A 21,433-nucleotide genomic window follows, 5' to 3' on the forward strand; every position below is an offset into this window, starting at 1 on the left:
TGTATTGGCCACGCCCCCTTGGTGTTGGCTTTCCTTTGACAGCTAGTAAAGTTTCTTGGGAATCTCCGTCCCCGGGACTGTTACAGCATTTTTGGCTTCATTTCAACTGGTCCTCCTGTAATTTTGTCTAACGATGGAATAAGAAGTAACAATGGTGGTGAATTCAGTGCACTGGTTTCGTAAATGTCTGCGGTTGCACGATAATCCGGCGTTGCAGGAGGCCCTCAATGGAGCAGATACAGTGCGCTGTGTTTATATCCTAGACCCGTGGTTTGCTGGCGCCGCTAACGTGGGAATCAACCGATGGAGGTAAGTTAACGCTAACTCCATTTGTAGCACGTTTAAGTTACACTAAACGTTGGTTGAACATTACGTGTTATGTGAACACAGTTTATCACGTCGCCATTTGTATGATTCATTACCTCATAAAGCGCTTGTGCTGCGCTGTGAGTTCAGGCCCGGGCCTCCTCTCCACGTCAGTTAGCTAGCACTAGCTTAAAATGGAGAGGATGACATACCAACAGCCATGGATGGCACAAAAGGTTTAATGTTATCGTCGTTTGTAAAGTGTTCTCACTTAGAAGAGGAGCTTATTTCATGGAGTCGGTACTGTCCACTGGTTTGTTACACACAAACTGTAAAGCTAACGTTAACGTTTCTGGCAAGGCTACATAAAGTACAGAAAGAAGAGGTCCACTCTGGTCACTACTGCTCAGCTTACCCTGCTGCAGTTTGGTGGAAAAGACTGAAAGAAGGTCATGGTAATAACAACATGAATTATGTAAATGTAAAGTTGTAGTATATGATTTGGGATTCATGAAGTATGTGGAGTGTTTTGCTGTGTTTCGTTCACCTTTGTCGCCGACAAGCTAAGCGACGCTGTGGTCAGATGTGGTGCATATCTCCAGAAACATTTAAACAGTAGCATGCAAAGCTGAAAAGACCAAGTTAAATCTGATGCATGTAGGTCACAGTAGGTAAACTACATAACCTTAAAATGTCCATATAGTAGCAATATTAGGGTCAATGTTAATTGTTGTAATTGGTAAACACGGATTGTTGACTTAGTCAATTTTATAACAAACGCGTTACTGTGCTAGCTTATGTGCATGTAGTAAAGATAACGTACACTGTGCAAAAAAACAATGAATCCACCAATACGGATAATAAACAGACAGGTGTCATATTAAAGGAAAAAGTTGAATAAATGAGTGGAGAAACACAACGAATGCAGATGCCGCCACACAGGTGCACTGCAGATAACATCTGGTTATGCTCTGTGGCAGGTATGAGGAGGCTGAGCAGGTCCAGCTGACTCTGACTTTTTTATTACGATGACAAGAGTGAGGAGCTCTAGTGTGTCTGTTACGCTGTGGGGAGGTTACATCATTACCATTTTAACATTTTTTGAAAATGAAATGCAAAAACGATCATCTGAACTGAAATTGCAGTAGTCAATCAATAGTTAATTTCATCATCCCCAGAGAGCCGGACAGACCGGACAGTGGTAGATGACATCCCTCACAGAATTGTCCAGATGGTGTCAAGGGGAAACATAGAGTGTGATTAATCAGCTTTAATTTTTTTTTACATGTTATTTTTCTATCAATAATGATTTGAAATTAACACATTATTTTGACAACCTTTTTTTTTTTTTTCCATAATTCAATAATTATAGGGGCCTTATATTGCAACATGTACGGTAAAAAAAGATATTTCAATCATTCACTTACAGTGTAAGACATTAGGTAGGGGAAGCACTGCCATCATCAATGTTGTTGTTGTTGTTGTTATTGTCCGTCCTTGCCTGATGCAAACACCATCTTGAATAATGAGTCAGTCCATAAATTAAGTAAGGACGGGAACAATAAATAAAGCACACCCTTTCAGGCACTGTGTGTTTAGGAAGTAGCTAACAATTCTCATCTGATCCCAGTCACAGCCCTTAGAAGTCCCAGAACTTTTTCAGACTGCTCTCTGTGTTGTTTGATTAATATTTAACACTGTGAAGCATCCTTATTTGTTTTCTCTACACGGGAGATACTGTCTCTTAAAAACCCACAGCACTCGACATTAGACTGTCAGCTACAGTAAAATCTGATGTAAGCTAGCATCAGTGTTAGCTCAGTACAGTCTATTGTGCTGACCTAATGTTAATAGATGTGTTCTCTTACTGCAAAAAAAAAAAATATCATAGCAGATTTAAAAAAAAAAAAAAAAAAAAAAAAAAGAAAGAGCACCACACAGCAACAATGTCTACAGGGAGAAAGCATATTTCAGTCAGTGTGAATTGATACATTTGACAGAAAGGAAGTCATCTGTTCCAAGTGATAGATGTCAAAAACACACCTTAAACACTTTCCATGTAGATTGTCCTTTAAAACATACACCCTGTGACTGTAGGGTCACTGGATTGAATCTGGCTTGAGATAGGCAGTGTTTTCATTCTCCTGCTTCTCTCCACTGTCTGTTGTGAACTGCTGTTTAATCCATACATGTCAAAACAATGTGTTTGGACCCTGCTTATTAGGGCCCGAAGGTATACTTATATTGATATTCAATATTATCATGATACTTGGATGCTGATTCAATATGTATTGAGACTGGATTGAGATGTATTGTGATTTGATATTTTTGATTTATTCTTCTTTATTTATTTTAAAGATTTATTTTTGATTTATTCTTGTTGACTTGTTTTTAAACATATGTCCATGGGTAAAACTTGAATCATACACTTTATAATTATTTAAATTGTCTTTTATTTAAACTATGTATATCATTAGTCATATTTACAAAAACAATTGTCAGTCAGTCTTTCTGAGTTTTATTTCAGCAGCATCTTTGCTGTAAAACCCCTTGGGTCTGCCCTAAAGCCATGCTAATGAAAAATCTATCTTTAGGAAACCCACTTTAGAGGTCCGTAGACCATAGGCCATTAATATAGTGATGTAATAAAGTTAAATAAACTGTTATAAGAAGATTTTAGCTCATACAAGGGCTGGTCAGTATCACTTAAAATTGATATCACGATTTCTTGTCATGTTTACTTTGGTGACGATTAAAAAAATATGACCTTTATTAAATACACTTATGAACACGACTCCCTATCCTTACAGTAGACCACTTACTACTGGTTTGCATGAAATTAAACATAAAATCATAGATAATGGCTGAGTAATATTAGTTTAATCTGTTCAGTAGTTAAGAACATCAGAGTATTTGTTTGCTAAAATAGGAAAATAAAACATGGATTCCTTTACTGTCGCTCAGTTTCAATAAAAACACCACACCATTTTAGTCCTGTACTGAATTGGTTTTGTATGTTATTGCTGTTGAGTGCCCTCCTGCCTTGTGGGAAAGTAATCTTTCTTACTAATTACATTTCTATATTTGTGTGTGTGTGTGTGTGTGTGTGTAGGTTTCTGCTGGAGGCTCTGGAGGACCTGGACAGCAGTCTGAAGAAGCTCAACTCAAGATTGTTTGTTATCAGAGGGCAGCCCACTGATGTTTTCCCAAGGCTCTTTAAGGTCTGTACTAATTTCTCTCTGTCACAGTTCGAAACTTAAACCACACAAACACCAAAGGTTCCTGACCGAAGGATCCACATAATACAGATGTATGACTTTTGGAAACAAAGCCTGAAAACTATTGACTACTGTGTTCACTCAAAAAAACAGCTGTGTGTGAAATAGACTCCTGCCTGCCAGTAGCATCTAATGTGTGAGTAGTTTAAGGAATCTTACCCTGCTTTTATTATTGATGTTAAGCCAGTCTGGAATATTAATCATGTTAAGAGAATAAAAACTGGCTAAAATTCCTATTTTCCACTTTCAGCTCAGTTATAACTGCATGGTTTTCACCATAGCTGGTATGATAGTGAAACATGTATTACATTGAATTCTATGTGGTATTGAAATGTATACATTTAATTGGGTGAACTCTGCGGGACTTTATGGGGAATTTAGGAGTTGGAATAAAATTGATACAGGTTTATTAAAATCTGGAGTAACTACTTTTTTTTCCTGCTACTTGGGGCCAGCGGAAAAAAGTTGTGAACAAACAGTGACATATCATCATCTAATAAGTTGATTTGGTTGTTTACTTTGTTTACTTGCATTGTGTTTTTGGCAATCTTGTGAAAGTTCAATATTGACCCTTGATTATCTGGCTCTTTAGCTGCTAAATGCTCCACTACACCAGTTCGTTGCTAACTGTGTAGGTCTGCTGTTTGGTGCTAGGAGGGTGACTGTGTAATAGGGGGGTGCGATCTTGCCAAAAGATTATATGACGATCTTTTTGGATGGAATTGTAATCAATTGGGTTTATCATGATCTGCATTCTGTTTCCGTTTGTTGTGACAATCCTGACTGGAAGTTGTGATTCGGATCGTTCTGCCATTTTGACGCTTCTTTCGGATGTATGTCTGCTCGCTTGTCTTCTGTTTACAAACCGTGTCTCAACCAATCACAGTTTTTGCTTAGTTCTTGTGGAGTATTTGTTTGGTCAGCGCTGTTATTTATTTATGAGGTGCTATAGGTAGATTAAGTGTTTTAATTAGAAAGTTGAGTTTTGTTGAGGTGGTTCTTGTTCTGCTCAGGTGAAGAATTGGTACATTTGGCGCTACACCAAGCTCACTGAATCTACAGAGCAGAACAAAAACGGCCATCGCCAGCTACAGTTAGCGAGCTAGCTGTTAAACTGTTAACAAAAGGCTGATTAGCAATGATTGAACTTTTACAATTAAATATCTAAATATAGAAACTTTTAATGACACGATCTGTACGATTCATCTGAGAAGTAGATGATGTGCCAAAGTAAGATTGGCCATGATATGAGATCATCAGATCGCCCACCTCCATGGTGAATTGATGTGTAACACTCCCACAGTAGATGTCCTTGTTGTGTGGCAAATAAAAAATCAGGAGGCTTTATCGTCCTTCATCACAAAAATCATAAGATGTGTGTGTGTGTGGTATCAGGCGTTGCTCCCTGAGGTTATCTGCTCTAATCTGAAATTCTAATCACAAAGTATATAAACTGCACCTGGTCGCAAGTTGACCCACACTTATCATAACAGCAATTTACAGTCTCAATATAAGATTCAGGTTCAATTTATCTGAACTACCACAATATGATATGATATGATCACAAAACTGTCACACTGATTAGGCTTTCTGTAATATAACTATGACCTCACTGATGAACCTTTAAACACACTTAACAATATAGACTACTGTTAAAATGTCTCCATACCTGGTTAAGAATTTCATAAAGCACAAAAACCATCAGCTGTGTGTGTCGGGGGTGGGGGATCAGGCTCAGTTCCTTTGACAACAAAATACATAAAATGGAGACAGTTGATACAGATGAGTAACAGTGGAGCTAAAGCTTGGAAGGAGATGAACCCTGCAGAAAAATACTAGCCTGCTTTTTCACATATAAAACTGATTCAAAACTAAGGGTAGCCGTGTCAAACACAAAACAAAACACAATGATAAATACTTCATATAGAACAACATACCACAAATTTATGAAAGTCAATTGTGCAATACACTGTAGCAAAGGAAATATACAGTAAAATGACTTGTGGACTTGTGGTTTTCAGTGACTCATATAAAGCTTTTACTGTTGCTACAAAGTAAACCAACATCAGACTCAGTTTTATGTAGCGGAAGCATTGGGAACATTAAGTTACATAAACCATCTCTTAGTGTAGCACATCTGGGATTGTATCACAATGATACAGTACTGCTAATAGTGACCTGATGACCAGATGCATCCAAATTGCTTTCATTAATTTGCCAGCCCTGTATTGAAAGATGGCCACTTGTTACCTTTTGTTACATGGCTACGTTAAATCCTACCAGCCACTAGCCATGTGTGAAGATGATGCAGTTAGTAAAGTTAGTGGGACATATTTTTACCATGGCTCCAGACTGCGACAATTCTTTGAGAGAGTGAGTTAAAATCTCATGTGGTCACATTTTGTACAAATGCATGATGATCAATAGGCTGTTCTGGTGCTGCGTTAGCCATTGTGGTTGAAAGTAGTAGTTTTTCTTCTTCACAGGCTCAGTTGAGGTGGAGGCAGCAAGAGACCGACTGAGTCTAGTACCTCTTGTTGCTGTATGAAGTGAATGCTATGCTGTGCTTGCATTGTAGGCAATGTGGTTCATCCATTGCAGGAAACTCTAAACTTGTTACTAGGTCAACACAGTTTAAGTTTGAAACTTTGAAGTTGCAAAACAGCAGTAAGAAGCACAAAACCTGCAGGGACCAATGCATCACCCGAAACACTTAGTTCTAACAAATTAGTGGTTAGATGAGAGTAATCGCTCAATGGAGGAAAATGAAATGGTGTTCAAGTTCAGCACTGCTTATAACATAGTGAAAGAGTCACAAAAATAGGCTGCGACCAGCTGAGAAAGTTGGCAGCACCAATGACACCAGTTGAAAAGTTAGTCTGTAACCCTGCATGTTGGGTAACTCACTAACCGCCTGTTGCATTGCTTGAATAGTCTCCCCTGCCCAGGCTACTGCTCACTCAGTGGGGGGCTTTTGATGTTGTGGGGTAGGTGTTTGCAGTCACAGTATTCAGACCAGCCATATGCATGACGACTAAACAGTAAAATGAAAAGTTATGTCTTTCCACCTCACCCTCACCTCACGACTTGTGGCAGTAGAAACAATATAAACTTGTCACTCGTGTGTTTGTTTTGAATCATGTTGAAGCAATGTAACATCTGCCTGTAGGCAGCATGTTGCCTGTAATTTGAGGTAATTATCTTTAATGTAGCGGTTTGAGGTTGTTGGAGCTGTTTGTGTTGGCATTAGTTTTGAGGCTGAAACAATGTAAATCTACTATGGACCACAGTTCAAGAAAATAAGTGAACCGGTAAACTGAAGTTAATGCTCCAGTCCTGACTATTAAACACAAAAAATGACCATAGAGAGAGCTGTCCGTCCGACCACGACCAGATAGTGATAGTAACACAGGCAGGGTCAGAGGCATTATGTTGCGAATGTGATATCTTGGTAATGCTTTGAGGGAACTTCTTCAAATTTGGCACAAACATTCATTTGGATTCAAGAATGAACTGATTAGAATTTGGTGGTCCAAGGTCAAAGTTCAAGGTCACTGTGACCTCACAAAACACCTTTTTGGCCATAACTCACACATTCATTCACTAATTATGACACAATTTAACTCATATCTATAAAGACAAAATGAAGTGATGACATTTTATATGCAATAAGTCAATGGTCAACTTCACTGTGACATCAACATGTTCTACAAAACACCTCTGGTCATTATTCAATGCTGTAACTCAGGAACAGGAAATTGTGATCATATTTCCTGCAACTTCACTGGTTGGTGGAGGTGTACATGAAGAAGAGATTTGTCTTTTTCTGTTGTTCAGGTGGTTCACAGAACAATTATTTATGTGTTCAGAAATGGACTTTATTGTACCTGTATCCACACATGCAGTAACAGTGATGAAATGAACACTGTCCTTTTTTTTTAATTGACATTAGCGAGTGATAATCACTGTAGTCAAGTCAAGAGACATCTTTATTTTTGTTTTATGACTGAGCAGCATCAGTTGCATTGATTTTCAGGCCAGTTACACCAAATACAGTTAACACTCCACAGATGGTCGTACTTTACATGATCTTACAGCACCGATTCATATTAAAGCAGCTGCAGACTATGTTAATATTTATGAGGAGATTCCCGGGAGGATTTAGTTCCAGGGTGGGAGGAGCAAATCAGGCGCTCTCCACCTCTATACAGCCGCAGCCGTTACATAATGCACGGCTAATTTTACATCAAATGCTATGGAAACCCAAGAGCCTGCAGGTTTTCCTTTCGACCAAACAGACAGTCAACAACAACAGCTCTGCCATTTTACACATCATATCAGACAGTTAATTGTGCTACTGCAGAGTATGAATGACCTGATCTTGTGTGTGTTTTCTTGGGATGTGTTTGACTTTCAACTGCCTGTGGTCCTTTCATGCTAAACTACACCACACCCATCTTCAAACGCCGTCTTCACTTTGATATCAACTACACATATATAAGGTTTCATAACTGTATCTTGCACAGTTGTGATGCTATTATATTGACAAAATCTGTCCACAGACAGACAGACAGACATATAAACACCTGCCAAAGTTCTCAAAACCACCTCTGTTGTAGTTCCCACTACAGTAGCTGTCTCCAGGGCCTCATTTTGCCATGATGACATAAACACACACCAGGAAAAAACAATATCAGTCATACTGTCTTGGCAGGTAATGAATTAGAACAGATAATGATGATGAGGATACTGTCACAACATCTTTCTCCCAGCCTTCATTATGAGCCTTTAGAAAATGCTTTTTACCGAAGTTCTTACTCTTAGGTTGTTTTCATGCAAACAAACTTTGGTGTGTGTGCCCAGCTAGGTTTGTTTGTTTGGGCTGGTGTGGCAAGGCAGCTTGAAAAGGAATATCTTGGTCTTGTTCCCAGTGGAAGCAGTTTTTTTTGTGATTTGAAAAAAATGAGGCAGACCAGTCAAAGTTCATAGTCATAGTCTAGAGGTCACTAATAGGTGGACCCAGACGCCATCTCAACTGGAACCAGACCTAAAAGCTATAAATTATTGAGAATTATTACATTTTGACGGAGCGTTTCCATTTTAACCGGCGCAGCCTCTCTAGCCTTAGAAGCACCGGTAACTCAGCCAATCACTGCAGCTCGAGTCAGTGCGTGAGATACACACAGAGGGGAGAGACGAGGCCAGAGCTTTTTATATACACGAGAGGCAACAGTTGGAGAAATGAGTGGGATATAAGACGGAAAGAAAGAGAAAAGGAGTTGTTAACGCTGTTCTATTGTTAAGATGTGTTGAGATCATTTATTGTAAAAATGGTTATGAACAGTTGAGATGTGAAACAGTGAACAAAAAAAGAAGAAAAGGGGAAACTGAAGCTACACTTTTTATTGAGTTTTTAAGCTGATGTGCTATTATTTGAATTCATTTTACCATAGTGCAGAACTAAAAGACATCAAAATATCTTTTTATTTTACTTGGTTTGGACCAACTGAACCAAACTACAGGTGAGAAAACAACCCAAACCTTCCACAGTTACTGTATTTAAAACTGCTCCTTCAATGGATGTATTGTACAAACTGCAGCCTGGTTTTAATGTCCAAAGGTGCACCTTGATGAACTGGATTACAGAAAACACGTGCTGAGAACCATGTTGAATCCCAACACAGTCTGTGTTGTTCCATGTTTGGTTTGAACATAGTTGTAGCTCTCAGCCCTGCTGCACAGTCTGCTCTTGTCTTGCTCTTGTCAAATTCTTTGTCTTCTCTCATTAATATTAATTTGCTCTGTGTCTGTTTTTCTTTCTCTGCTTTGCTGCAGGAGTGGAAAGTGACCAGGTTAACATTTGAGTATGACCCAGAGCCTTATGGGAAGGAGAGGGATGGGGCCATTATCAAGATGGCCCAAGAGTTTGGAGTGGAGACGATTGTCAGGAACTCACACACCCTCTACAACCTGGATAGGTTAGTAGCACATACACTCTTATTTTTCATTGTGTTTGGTCAACATAGACACTGACATCTGTCACACCTGCATATACACAGATCTTACACTGTATAGGCCCATACCAGTGTGTTTGGAGGTTTTAGCTCCTTAACTAGAAATCATGTGCTATACAGCTGGAACCACCATTAACTGATGTTTCGCCACCTACCAGTACATCTCCCAGTGAGCGGGCAGTGGGCAGTTGGGGATATCTCCCTGCCACCCCCTGCAGTTGCCCTTATTGGGGTGCTGAGCCCCAACTTCTGCTCAGGGCTGTCACAATATCAGATTTTCACCATGGCCAAAAGAATTCACAATAACGATATTATCGCGATATCTGTAGACAATCTGGAAAAAAAGAAATAATAATGCTATCAGTCAAGTTTATCTTCTTCTATCTTTAACTTTATTGTGGTTTATTGTCTATTTTGTCTCTTTTTCACAGATTAATTAGACTCAAAGCCAATTGTAGGGAGGTGGTGAGAGGCTGTAACCACAACTGTACAAAAATGTACAAAAAGAACAATTACACTTAATGAACAGTGAAAAGGCAACAAGATGCCAACACAATATTGCCATGTGTTATTAACACAATATCAATATTTCACTTTTTAAATATGGTTATCGTCAGTACCGGTATTTTGCCACACCCTTACTTCTGCTGTTACTCAGCTGTTCTAGCTGTCTCAGTATGTGAGTATTTTTTAATCAAATTGTATTTCTATCATCTGAAATCAGTTATGAATAATCTGATTTGGAGTGAATGGTCTAAAACCTGCAAAAACAATGACACAAGCCCTTAAGATCGAGAACTGTTGAAATTAGGTTTTAAGCAAAATGATTTAATAAAGCACTAAAGAGTGTTTTTATTTTATTTGCATCACATGCAGCAGAGACCTCCGGGGGTCTTCTCATATTACTGCATGTCACACCCCTGTGCCTGTGCTGGGACCAGGTGGCAGAATGAGTCAGAGTGGAGGGAGTCTCTCCATATTCAAGCCTTGTTGGGTTTTGCCTTCTACATGGAGAGCATTCAGACCAACACAGTGTTACAGCACTGTATTATGTAATGAAACAGAGCATTAATGGCCCGTGTGCGTAAGAATACTGTGTCGAGTGGCAGGAGGGAGTTAAGCTTTGGGCGTGTGCACGCTCAGCTGCAGGGTGTAGTTGTAAACATGTGCTCAGCTTACTGTGCTAGTAGTCACAGTAAACCAACCAATAGGAAGCAGCCCCGGCTGCAAATCCACCAACCACAGATCCACAGCGACTTCACAGATATAGACAAGTTGTATAAGACAGAAACTATAAATACAAAGCTTCACTCTCAGCTGCACAGACAAAACAACCTGAGAAGCAATCATTGAGGCTGAAATACAAAAGAGGCCTATTTTACTAAAGACTGATGACAGAATAGTTCAGTGATGGTTTTGGGTAAAAGTGTTTTTCGGTTACTCTTAAATGCATTTCAGCTGTTTAAACTGTGCTACAGTCCAGCACAGCAGGGTACAGCTGGATGTGGGCTCTCGGTCTGTCTGTTTTCCTTTCATTCCACCCTGTTAGTCGAGGAATATCACAACACCTACCGGCCAGTTTATCATGAATTTTGCTGTAAATATTCACAGTTCTCAGAGTATAGGTTCTAATGATCTGTTAACCCCTAATAAACCCTGAACTTAGCACCACTATCAGGTCAGAAGCACTCACAGCTGGGCAAAAATTCATTATATTTAAAGCTGATGTAGACAGAAATCTAGAAAAGACTTAATTAAGTCCAACTTTTACCTTTTATATAATTATATTTTATAAATTTTGTACATGTGCTTAGGATATTTCAACAGAGCTTCGTCACTGACAGGACCTGTTACATAAGTTCTGCTGTATATACAGTAATTCTAACCTTAACCTTTCTGTCTTTTGTGTATTGATCACAGGATAATAGAGATGAACAATAACAGTCCTCCGCTGACCTTTAAGCGGTTTCAGACCATTGTGAGCCGACTGGAGTTGCCTAGGAGGCCTCTGCTTCCTATCACCCAGCAGCAGATGGAAAAATGTCACACTAAAATAGCCGACAACCACGACCAGCTCTACAGTATACCTTCACTGGAAGAACTAGGTACACACCGTTACATTTCTATGGATGAACATGACAGCTGTAGCACTCTTGATGCTGATGAGCACTGTAGCTTTACATTGTGTTGTTCTCTGGGTGTACTGAGGTCAGTTAAGAGAGAGGATGTGATTAGATTTATTAGGCTTGGTTTGGTTTGATTTGATTTGACAGTTAATTCTGTGATACTGTGTGTAACTGAGTACTAGTGGCCTAACACACTGTCTGTGTATATCACCAGATTAACTGAAGTTCTAGTGTCTCTTCTGTATGAAGATCAAATTCATGATTACATTTCAGTCATTCAATTACTGTATTTATCTGTTGAAGCACACAGCTGTCCTTAGTCAAATCTTATTAGACATACAGTTTTTAATAGTCACATTAAAATACCACATTATTTGAGTTGTTTATGGCTCAGTATATGGCTCAGCTTTCTTATGTATTGTATTGGATGCGTTATTGTATCTCTGTGTTGTGTGTTTGTATGTATGTCGACTGATCTTAAGAGTTTTTGGCTCTGTGAAGCAAAAATGCAATTTGAATAAACTTTACTTACTCACTTAGAACAGTTGGCACTTGGCTTTGATTCATTAAGTTGTAGCTGCTTTGTTTTTAACCTCGTCTCTGTGTGTAAATGTGTGTCCAGGTTTCAGGACGGAGGGTTTACCTCAAGCTGTGTGGCGGGGAGGCGAATCAGAGGCCTTGGACAGACTCAACAAACACCTGGATAAGAAGGTAAAGCAGAAGCTGATGTTACTGGTCCAATCCATAATATTTCAAATTTGCTTTCATTGTTTAATACTAAATCGGTCGGTCCACTACTATGGTTACAACCTTATTCACTGGTTTTGTTTCAGTTTGAGTTGTTGGCACACAAGCTTGTTGTCATTCATGCTGTCACAGGATGATACATCTCCTCTATTTTGAAGATAGATTTGAATCTGACTCAAAGTTCTTGTTGAAAAGTTAAATCAACAGGAATTCATCAAGACATCAGGTCAACATTGGTAAACTGTTGCTTTTGCATTAACAGCAAACAACATAAACAGCAAATTAAAACAGAGAGGCTTCTTAATAAAATATAAGATGGTCTTAAATTGGGAATGGGGGAAAAAGCTTGTCTCTATTATAAAAATAAAAATTTTATAAAGAAATTATAATAAAAATTTCAATTGAAGGCCAGTCTGCAGTTGTGGTAAATTAATTTGTTAGCCACCTTTTCAAAGTCCAAGGAGCCATCTGCTTCTGCATTTTTAATATAAACGCCCTATAATGTATTTTTTATTCACAGGGTGAGTTTACGGAACAGAAATCAACCAGAATCTTTCCAACAATATTTCTGTACCTGAAAATTCCTAAACTAATTGTGTGTTTGTTTTTGTATTTCATTTTCTTTGTATTTCTGGTTGATGGATTAATTTAAATATTTATATCTCTTTTAATGTGTATATTGTGTTGTCTTTGATGTTTCTTTTGACTTGTTTGTTTTCAATTTTTTTTTATCACTATCATTATTACTATATTATCATTATAATTTAATTAGTTTTCTTTCTTTTTTTTCATTTTGAATTATCAAAATTACGTTGAGGTGAGGTTTAACATAAGCCCTAGTTTCTTACCTCACCTGCACATCCATTTTATAAAAAGATATGAAATATATTTTATATTTTATGTGTGCAAATAACAAAAATCAAATCAAAGGCAACTATTTGAGAATTTAAGGTCATTTAATATTCCTGAGTAAAGATATATAATCAACAACATTCTAATTGGGAAAAATGACATGATATCTCAGATGATCACTTGAACATCCTCACTGTGTCTTTGTGTATAGGTGTGGGTGGCCAACCTTGAGCACCCTCGGGTCAACACATGCTCTCTGTATGCCAGTCCTACCGGCCTCAGCCCCTACCTGCGCTTTGGCTGTCTGTCCTGTAGGGTTCTGTACTACAACCTCAGAGAGCTGTACATGAAGGTACAATCAGACATATCAGCCATACAAACACCCACTGCTGTTTCCTCTGTTCTCTGACAGCTTTGATAATTCACTGCTCTCTTTGACCGTCCTCGCTCTCGCTCTCTCCATCAGCTCCGTAAGCGCTGCAGTCCTCCTCTGTCCCTGTTCGGCCAGTTGTTATGGAGGGAGTTTTTCTACACAGCTGCCACCAACAACCCAAACTTTGACCGCATGGAGGGGAACCCCATCTGTGTCCAGGTGGGTCTTCACACTACTCTGCCCAAAAGAAGAAGTTCACACTCAACAAAGAGGAAACTTATGAACCGACCATTATTTCTGCTCATAACATTGTCAGTGCTGTGGCCAGCAACTGTCTTATACATATGTGGTTCATCTGTTAACTGAGTTTGAAGTGTAAATACTCTACATACAACACATACAAAAGTGTGTGTCTACTGTCTGTCAACACTATTCTACAGTTAGTCTTTGCTACATGATAATATCGAGGCCTCTTGTCTACCCTTTTAAATTCACACTTGTGCCATTCAGACACAGACCGTTGATCTTTTGAGTAAACTGTGCAGACATGAACACTTTTCTCAATTCTGAGAAGACAGCTGAGACAACAGGACACATACTGCCCCCTCAAACCTATTGAAAAGAATAGTGATTAGTGATTACGATGATGCTACTCATGCATTGGTAAAAGAAAACTCACAGAAGTGTGGAATTCAGTCACTGATTATTGAAATTGTTCAGGTGACAGCTGAATGAAAACCTGTGCAGTGTATCAACTAGCACAAGTGCCCACATCATGTACATGTAAGGGCTGATTGTTGAGAGTTAGAGATAGAGATAGAGAATGAGATAGAGGTAGAGATAGAAAAAGAATGTGTCTCCTGTGGAGAGAAAGAAGAGTATATAGTTGATATCACTCTCCCATGTCATGTATTTGTGTCCAGATCCCATGGGACCAGAATCCAGAAGCACTGGCCAAGTGGGCGGAGGGTCGGACCGGTTTTCCCTGGATTGACGCCATCATGACCCAGCTGAGACAGGAGGGCTGGATCCACCACTTAGCGCGACACGCTGTGGCCTGTTTCCTCACTAGGGGAGACCTGTGGATCAGCTGGGAGAGCGGCATGAAGGTATGACGGACCAGTTTTTTTTGTTTAGTCTCAAACATGGACCTGGTGTCTTGACCGATGGAGAACACCTGTCAGCAGTGATGTACATGATCTACATGATGTAGATTGTTTTATCTGTGTGTCCCTGCAGGTGTTTGAGGAGCTGCTGCTGGATGCAGACTGGAGTGTAAACGCTGGCAGCTGGATGTGGCTGTCCTGCAGTGCCTTCTTCCAGCAGTTCTTCCACTGCTATTGTCCTGTCGGCTTTGGAAGGAGAACTGACCCATCAGGAGACTACATTAGGTAGACTTTAAACTGGTGCTCCTTCAGTATCTCCCACCACGTTACTTAATATTACTCTTTTTTTGTTCCCTCCATGTTTTTAAGCTGTATGCTCAGCAATAAAACAACTGGATCTGCTTTGAAGTGTCAGCAGAAAGGAAGTTCAAATGATTTTCTTTTGAAATTTCCTGCAGGCGTTACATCCCCATCTTAAAGGACTACCCGAACCGGTACATCTACGAGCCATGGAACGCCCCAGAGCCGGTCCAGAAGGCAGCCAACTGTGTGGTGGGAGTGGATTATCCCAAACCCATGATCAACCACGCAGAGGGCAGCAGGCTCAACATTGAAAGGATGAAACAAGTTTACCAACAACTCTCCCATTACAGAGGACTCAGTAAGTCAACTGACAACACATTTCTGTTACTGTTATCACCAAATCTACCATTGTTTTAAAGGGGCATAGTCAACACAGCAAACTTTCATGAACAGTTTGATTTGGATCAGCTAGAATAGTTGATCTTTCTAATGGTCAAACAGAGACAGTACAACCACAGAAGGACCAGTGAGCCATTCTCCTTACTATACAAACATTAGCTACTCATCTTACTGATGTGCGGCAAGTTTTGTTCTCTCTCCTGAATTGTGGTGAGGTCTGAAGCCTGTGATCCTCTGCTGATGAGTTTGTCTGAGCAGGAGAAAACACAGGCGGATGTAATCCATTGAAAACATGGAAGGTGCTTCAGCTTGGAGTTACGGCATGAACACTCTGCCTGCGTTGTTACGCATCGCTGAACTGCTGCAGCTCACGCCAGAAGGTGTCAGTGTTATGTAATGTTGCTGATATGTTGGGTGAAACACAGGATCTGTAGATCGTGCCACGCAGCCGCCACGGACACGCCATGCAACCATTGTGTTCCTGGCCTTAAGAAGACAGTCCTCTGTGATCTCTGACTTTCCCTGTGATCAGTTATGTTAAATGTTGAAGCAGATTGTCTCCTCTGCAGTTGATAATTTGCAAAGAATACAACAAAAGAGCAACAGCAAAGACAGTTGTAGCGTTAAAATGCAGAATTTAATTCCTCAACAGCCGCTAGCAAAGTCAACAAGGTCAGTAACACTCGTATTTCATTATCCATGTTGTATTCACCACCAGTAGTCGAGGCTAATCAGACCCAATCAGGGAGAGACCATAGGTGTCAGTGTCATTGTTTCCACAGGTCTCTGTTTTCGCCCGTCCAAACAACAACAACCCCCGGAGTTTTCAAACTCAAACAGGGTCAGCAGCGTTTCCATAAGTCGCACTTTTCTGTTCTCAAAAACGTCGGAGCAGTGTGGACGGGAGGCCAAAACGTAGCAAAAGAGATGCTTTTCAAAATGAAAACGTAGTAGTGTGGATGTAGTCTAAGATACTGCGCAGAACCCTCAAACTCCCAGGACCTAAACTTGACGAAGACACACACCGCCACCACCGTGGGGGTGAGAGGGAGATATTTTTTTGTAATTTTTTTTTTCACAGATTTGTGGTTTTAGGACTTGAAGTCAATGTAGCACTTTTGTATAGATACCATGGTAGGTAGAATTATATCACAGTGAATTTATGTGTGTTTGTGTGTGTTTGTGTGCGTGTGTGTGCACGCGCGTGCGTGTGTGTGTATGTGTGTGTGTGCGTGTGTGTGTGTGTGTGTCAGGTTTACTGGCATCAGTACCAACGATTCAGGAAGAGGCAGAGCCACCAATGACCGATGAGTCCCAGACCAGCAGTGGCCCTGGTAGGAGGAAACGCAAAAGCGAGACTCGTATTTTCCCATCAAGGATCTAGAAAATGTCCCATAATTATTACTGAGGCTCATGTGTCACAGTCAAACTACACAACATGTGTTTGTTCTTTCTCATGTTTCCTTAGACTCTCCTCCCAGAGATCCTGTGGACAATGAAGCAGCTGGCTGCTCTACAGCTCCTGATTCGTCCACAGTCTGTGCATCCTCCACCTTTGCCCTACATCCAGACCTGGAGGACACACTGAACTGTCGCCCATTCCAGACACCCTGCACCTTTTCACACACACAGGCCTCTGCAGCTGTAACATCTACATCTGCCAACCACCCCCTGTCCCTAGCAGCCTCTCAATCCCTAGCTTCAACACCAATCCAGGGCTCTCTGTCAAGGTCAAAACCCTCCTCTCCATCCTCCTCATGTCCCACCTTGTCCTCATCCTCCAGTCCAGTTTTGACCCTGGCTCAGACTTTCCCGAAGAGGAAAAGCCTCGCCCGCAAAGTGCGTCGCAGCCAGAGGCAGCGAGGGCGACAGATCTGCACTCCATCAGGCAGGGAGGGAGAGAGAAGAGCGGAGGAAGAGGAGAGGGACGACACAGGAGGGGATAAGAGGATGGAGGAAGATGTCGAGCCGGATGAGGAGAGAATGGAAGAGGAGACTTCTGAAAAACTAGCAGGACTTCAGCAGTGATACAAGGTACAATATACAGCATCTTTATTGTGTGTGTAGAAGGAGAAATGATGTACAAAACATTTTCTATAGGGTGTGATTGTTACTATGGCAACATTGCCGGGTTTAAGGTATTTCTTTGGACATACAGTACCTGATAATATAAACTCATTTTAGTGGGGTTACTGGTTTCTGGAGAAGCTGATACTAAACTGTTGCTGGCTGCTAAAAAAAGGCTTAAGGTGACTTTACACCAAAGATTCATGATTGAAGAGTTGAAACTCTGTGGTCTGCAACATAAAAACCAGTTTATACCAATGTCACTAGGTTAATTGTTTCCCGAGCAACGACTATTTACTTCAGTGTTTCTGTCAGCTCCATGCTGCCTTCATGGGAACGGGACATCAGAGTATCATCCATAAAATTTCACCAACATGGCGTTTACTGTGTCAATTGTACAGCTCTCTCTTCCTTGATATTCACCAAGGAGGAAATTTAAGAGTTTTGTCCTCTTGAAAGCATTAATTTCTCCCGAGGATTCACTGTGAACGCCATCTTATCACCGTGGTTACAAGAGGAATATTCTGCTGTGTAGCATCCACATCTTTGAGAATATGAAAATAGATAGTGTGCTTGCTAGCTTTTTTTTTATATGTCTATATAACTGAAACCATTTAAAAAGCTAGCTAACTGGCAGTCTACAAACTAGCTTGACGGGCAAGCATGGTATAAGTGAGCAGATAGCTCACAATACTGTACATACAGTAGTGGCTCACCAACAAGCCCCGCAGGTTGCATTTTCTGTTGTGACCAGGCGTTAAGTCAGCAAATAAAAAGGCTACAGCTCCTAAGTATCTCAACAAAAATCTCAGTCACACGTGAGAGTTCAGTGTGAGGGATGAGTTTGGTGCATTGCCTGATAAATGACATGTAGTGTAATTGCTGGATTATCAGAGCTGGTTCTGTGTTGGAGGCTAACACAGTGTTTTCTGCTCTGGTGTCTCTTTCAGGTGTCTCGCATCCACGCTGGACAACTGGACACATAACGACATACAAGGAACAGTGACATGAACATGCGGACAACATACATACTGTACATGCATAAGCATATATACAACACAAGTGGAAGCAGTACAAAAGCATCTTACTCACATTTACTCCAGTCAAAAGAAAATATTGTCTGGACAAGCAATTAAATAAGCTCATGGAAATGACATGTTAGAACAGAACCAGTCCACAGTGACTGTAAATGATTAAGCAAATAATTCTTATTTGAGGAAATGAAGGTTATAATCCTAAAGTTCTCAAGATGAGTGATGAGTAATCTTCTCTTGTACAGTTCCATCTCTGACACACACACAGCTAATAAGGAGCAACATAATGTACTGCAAATCTTTATATACATATCCAAGTTGAACCCAGACGACATAGTGTGGCTGTCCGCAGTAGCACCTCCGCTTGTCCTGCCGCTTCTACAACTGTCCTCTTCTTAGAAAAAGGTAGTGCAGGAGTCTGAACGTCACACTGTCTCCTGTCTGTACAGCAGACTCGCTCTGCGCTCTGTTCTACGATCTGGGAAGGAAAACTGACTCATAAAGTCATTTGATAAAGCAGTGTATTTTGGCATATTGCTGTAATGATTTTGTATAGTAGGAGTCTGTGGGATTTAATAAGTGGTGGGTTAATAACAGAGTCCCAGAGTGAGGGTCAGAAACAGATCCTGGGTCCTGTCCAGGCCAAAACCTGACTATGGTTCTTACTTAGAGGCAGGCAGGAGCACTGCTAGAGCTTCAGACAGATTTACTGACCTTCAGTGAACTGTATTAAATCATCATTTTATGTTGTAGTTCCCCTCACTGTACAGTTGTGTTCATTTTGGGCCTGCTTTAGGAGACAATAATTTATATTGAGAACAGTGATGGAGAATGCTCTTGTTTATGTCTAGCTCCAGGGAGATGGAGGGTATTTCTCTTCATGTTCTGACTTTACCACATTAAAACGAACAGAAAGCTACATGTTAATATGTAAATGCCCGATGTGAATGTTTTGGAAAATGTCTTTTTGCTAGCAGCAGCGATGAAGTGAATTAGGGAACTTTTTTTTTGTAGTCCACCCTAAATCATAAATACCCTGTCTGTTTTGGAGGGTCACACATCTCTAAAGGTATAGCAGATTGCTAATTGAAATCATGTAAATTTAATAAGACAAATGAATTATAATAGGCACTGTAGCTGTGGCACAGGGGATAATGAAGGTAAGTCTGCGAGACCAAAAAAAAGTCGTTTTTTTTGCATTTGCCATATTTTTCTCTGGCAATTGAAAATGCTGCTTGTGTGGAAAGAATGTAGAGAAAAACTCACGTGTTGTTCTCCCCATACGTGTAACAGAGTTTGTGATAAAACATGTAAAAACCATAACCTGTCTGTTTACTAATGGTGTGATTTAGGGGGTTTCATAAAGGCTTGTACCTTGTTTCTGCCTGGAAGTTTCTTACTGGAAGCATCCACTAGAGGGCGGTAGATGCAGGAAATTCTGTACATGGTAAATTTACTAGGGCTGCAAATTAAATATTTTCATATTCTCGCAAACTGCCAATTATTAAAAAATGTATTTACTAACAATTATTCAGTAACATTTCACAAAATAGTGAAATCTGGCCATTATCATTTCTCAGGGTCACTAAGCACCATACAACAGTCTGGGGCAAAGATATTCAGTTTACTGTCATAAAAAGAGAAGCAGTAAATCCTCACTTCAGGAAAGCAAATGTTTTCCTATTTTTGCTTGAAAAATCACCCGAATTATCAAAATCAGCAGATTAATTCTCTGTCAACCAACTAATTGATTAATTGACTATTAGTTTCAGCAATAACATGCACAAGATTCTACAGATTCACTCTTGTTAGCAGTAAATTATAATGTTGACAAATAAAATATTTCATATTTTGTCATAAAATTGGGTGAAAGTAGTTTATACTGAATTTTTATCCTTTACAAAAAGAAAGATGTACATTTGTTAATGGGTTTTTCACTGAGGTTCAAAACATGGGATCATATCAACCACATAAGGTTATTTCTGGAGGAACCACATATTTTTCTTTTCAGGTGTGATCATCATGTTTTAACATCAGTTTTTGATGCCCTTCAAACCAAAACTGGACACTAAAAAAAAGATACAAATGTGATTTTATATGTTTAAATGCAATTTTTTTTAATCCAACTTTAACTCTCAGTGGAAAGTAATCAGTAAGCCATAGTAACAGCCTGACTTTGTGAAACCCCCTCATTGCTGCCTGGATGGGTCAAAGTTTCCCCAAAGAGGGATCATAGATTTTTAAAGGCAAACCTCGTAGCCAGTGGGACGTGTCTTACTGTTGGTGTTCAGGACAAGTGGGAGCTGTGAGGTTTGAAAACAAGAAGGTGAAAGGACAAATCAGTCCAGCCTCTTCCTCTACACTGGCCTAACCACAGGTCAGAAAAGCTCACACTTCCCACTTACCCTGAACACAACACAAGCCCTAATCAGATGCTTGTGTTTTACTGCACATTCCAACTAACAACAGTATGATGCCCCACAGGGCCGGAGGTCTGTCTGCGAGCTGTTGGCTACATGGATATTTATTTGTTTTGTATTGTACAAAAAGAGTTTATTTTCATTAAAATTGCCGAAGGAATTGTGATTGAAATGGGAGTTCAGGGTGTGTTTTCTTTCTGTTCGTGCTACATTTCCACTCCAGCATAACACATTCAAATTGTATTATGAATTCATGTAAATCAGAAAAGCAGTCCCTACTCAATTTTGCCAAAATTTAACTCTATAATTTCAATACATTCGTACTTGGTTGTATTACAGTGGTTTAACCTGATGGAGCCACATCACCTTAAGAAAGGAAAAATTCATGAATTTTGTTCATTTATTTAC

General features: G+C 39.9%; 1 protein-coding gene across 1 annotated transcript; it reads left to right on the forward strand.

Annotated features, from left to right (window-relative positions):
• Nucleotides 1-16: 16 nt before the first annotated feature.
• On the forward strand, nt 17-21,191 carry cry2 (cryptochrome circadian regulator 2). The gene is made up of 13 exons (XM_056387267.1): nt 17-309; nt 3,419-3,527; nt 9,420-9,562; nt 11,519-11,703; nt 12,347-12,435; nt 13,535-13,675; nt 13,790-13,915; nt 14,620-14,805; nt 14,936-15,087; nt 15,261-15,463; nt 16,758-16,838; nt 16,973-17,538; nt 18,522-21,191. Exons 1-12 carry the CDS (start codon nt 152-154, stop codon nt 17,530-17,532), a joined length of 2,133 nt encoding a protein of 710 aa, XP_056243242.1. The 5' UTR covers nt 17-151; the 3' UTR covers nt 17,533-17,538; nt 18,522-21,191.
• The last annotated feature ends 242 nt before the right edge of the window (nt 21,192-21,433 follow it).

Source organism: Seriola aureovittata, chromosome 10, assembly GCF_021018895.1.
Source record: "Seriola aureovittata isolate HTS-2021-v1 ecotype China chromosome 10, ASM2101889v1, whole genome shotgun sequence".
Taxonomy (NCBI): Eukaryota; Metazoa; Chordata; class Actinopteri; order Carangiformes; family Carangidae; genus Seriola; species Seriola aureovittata.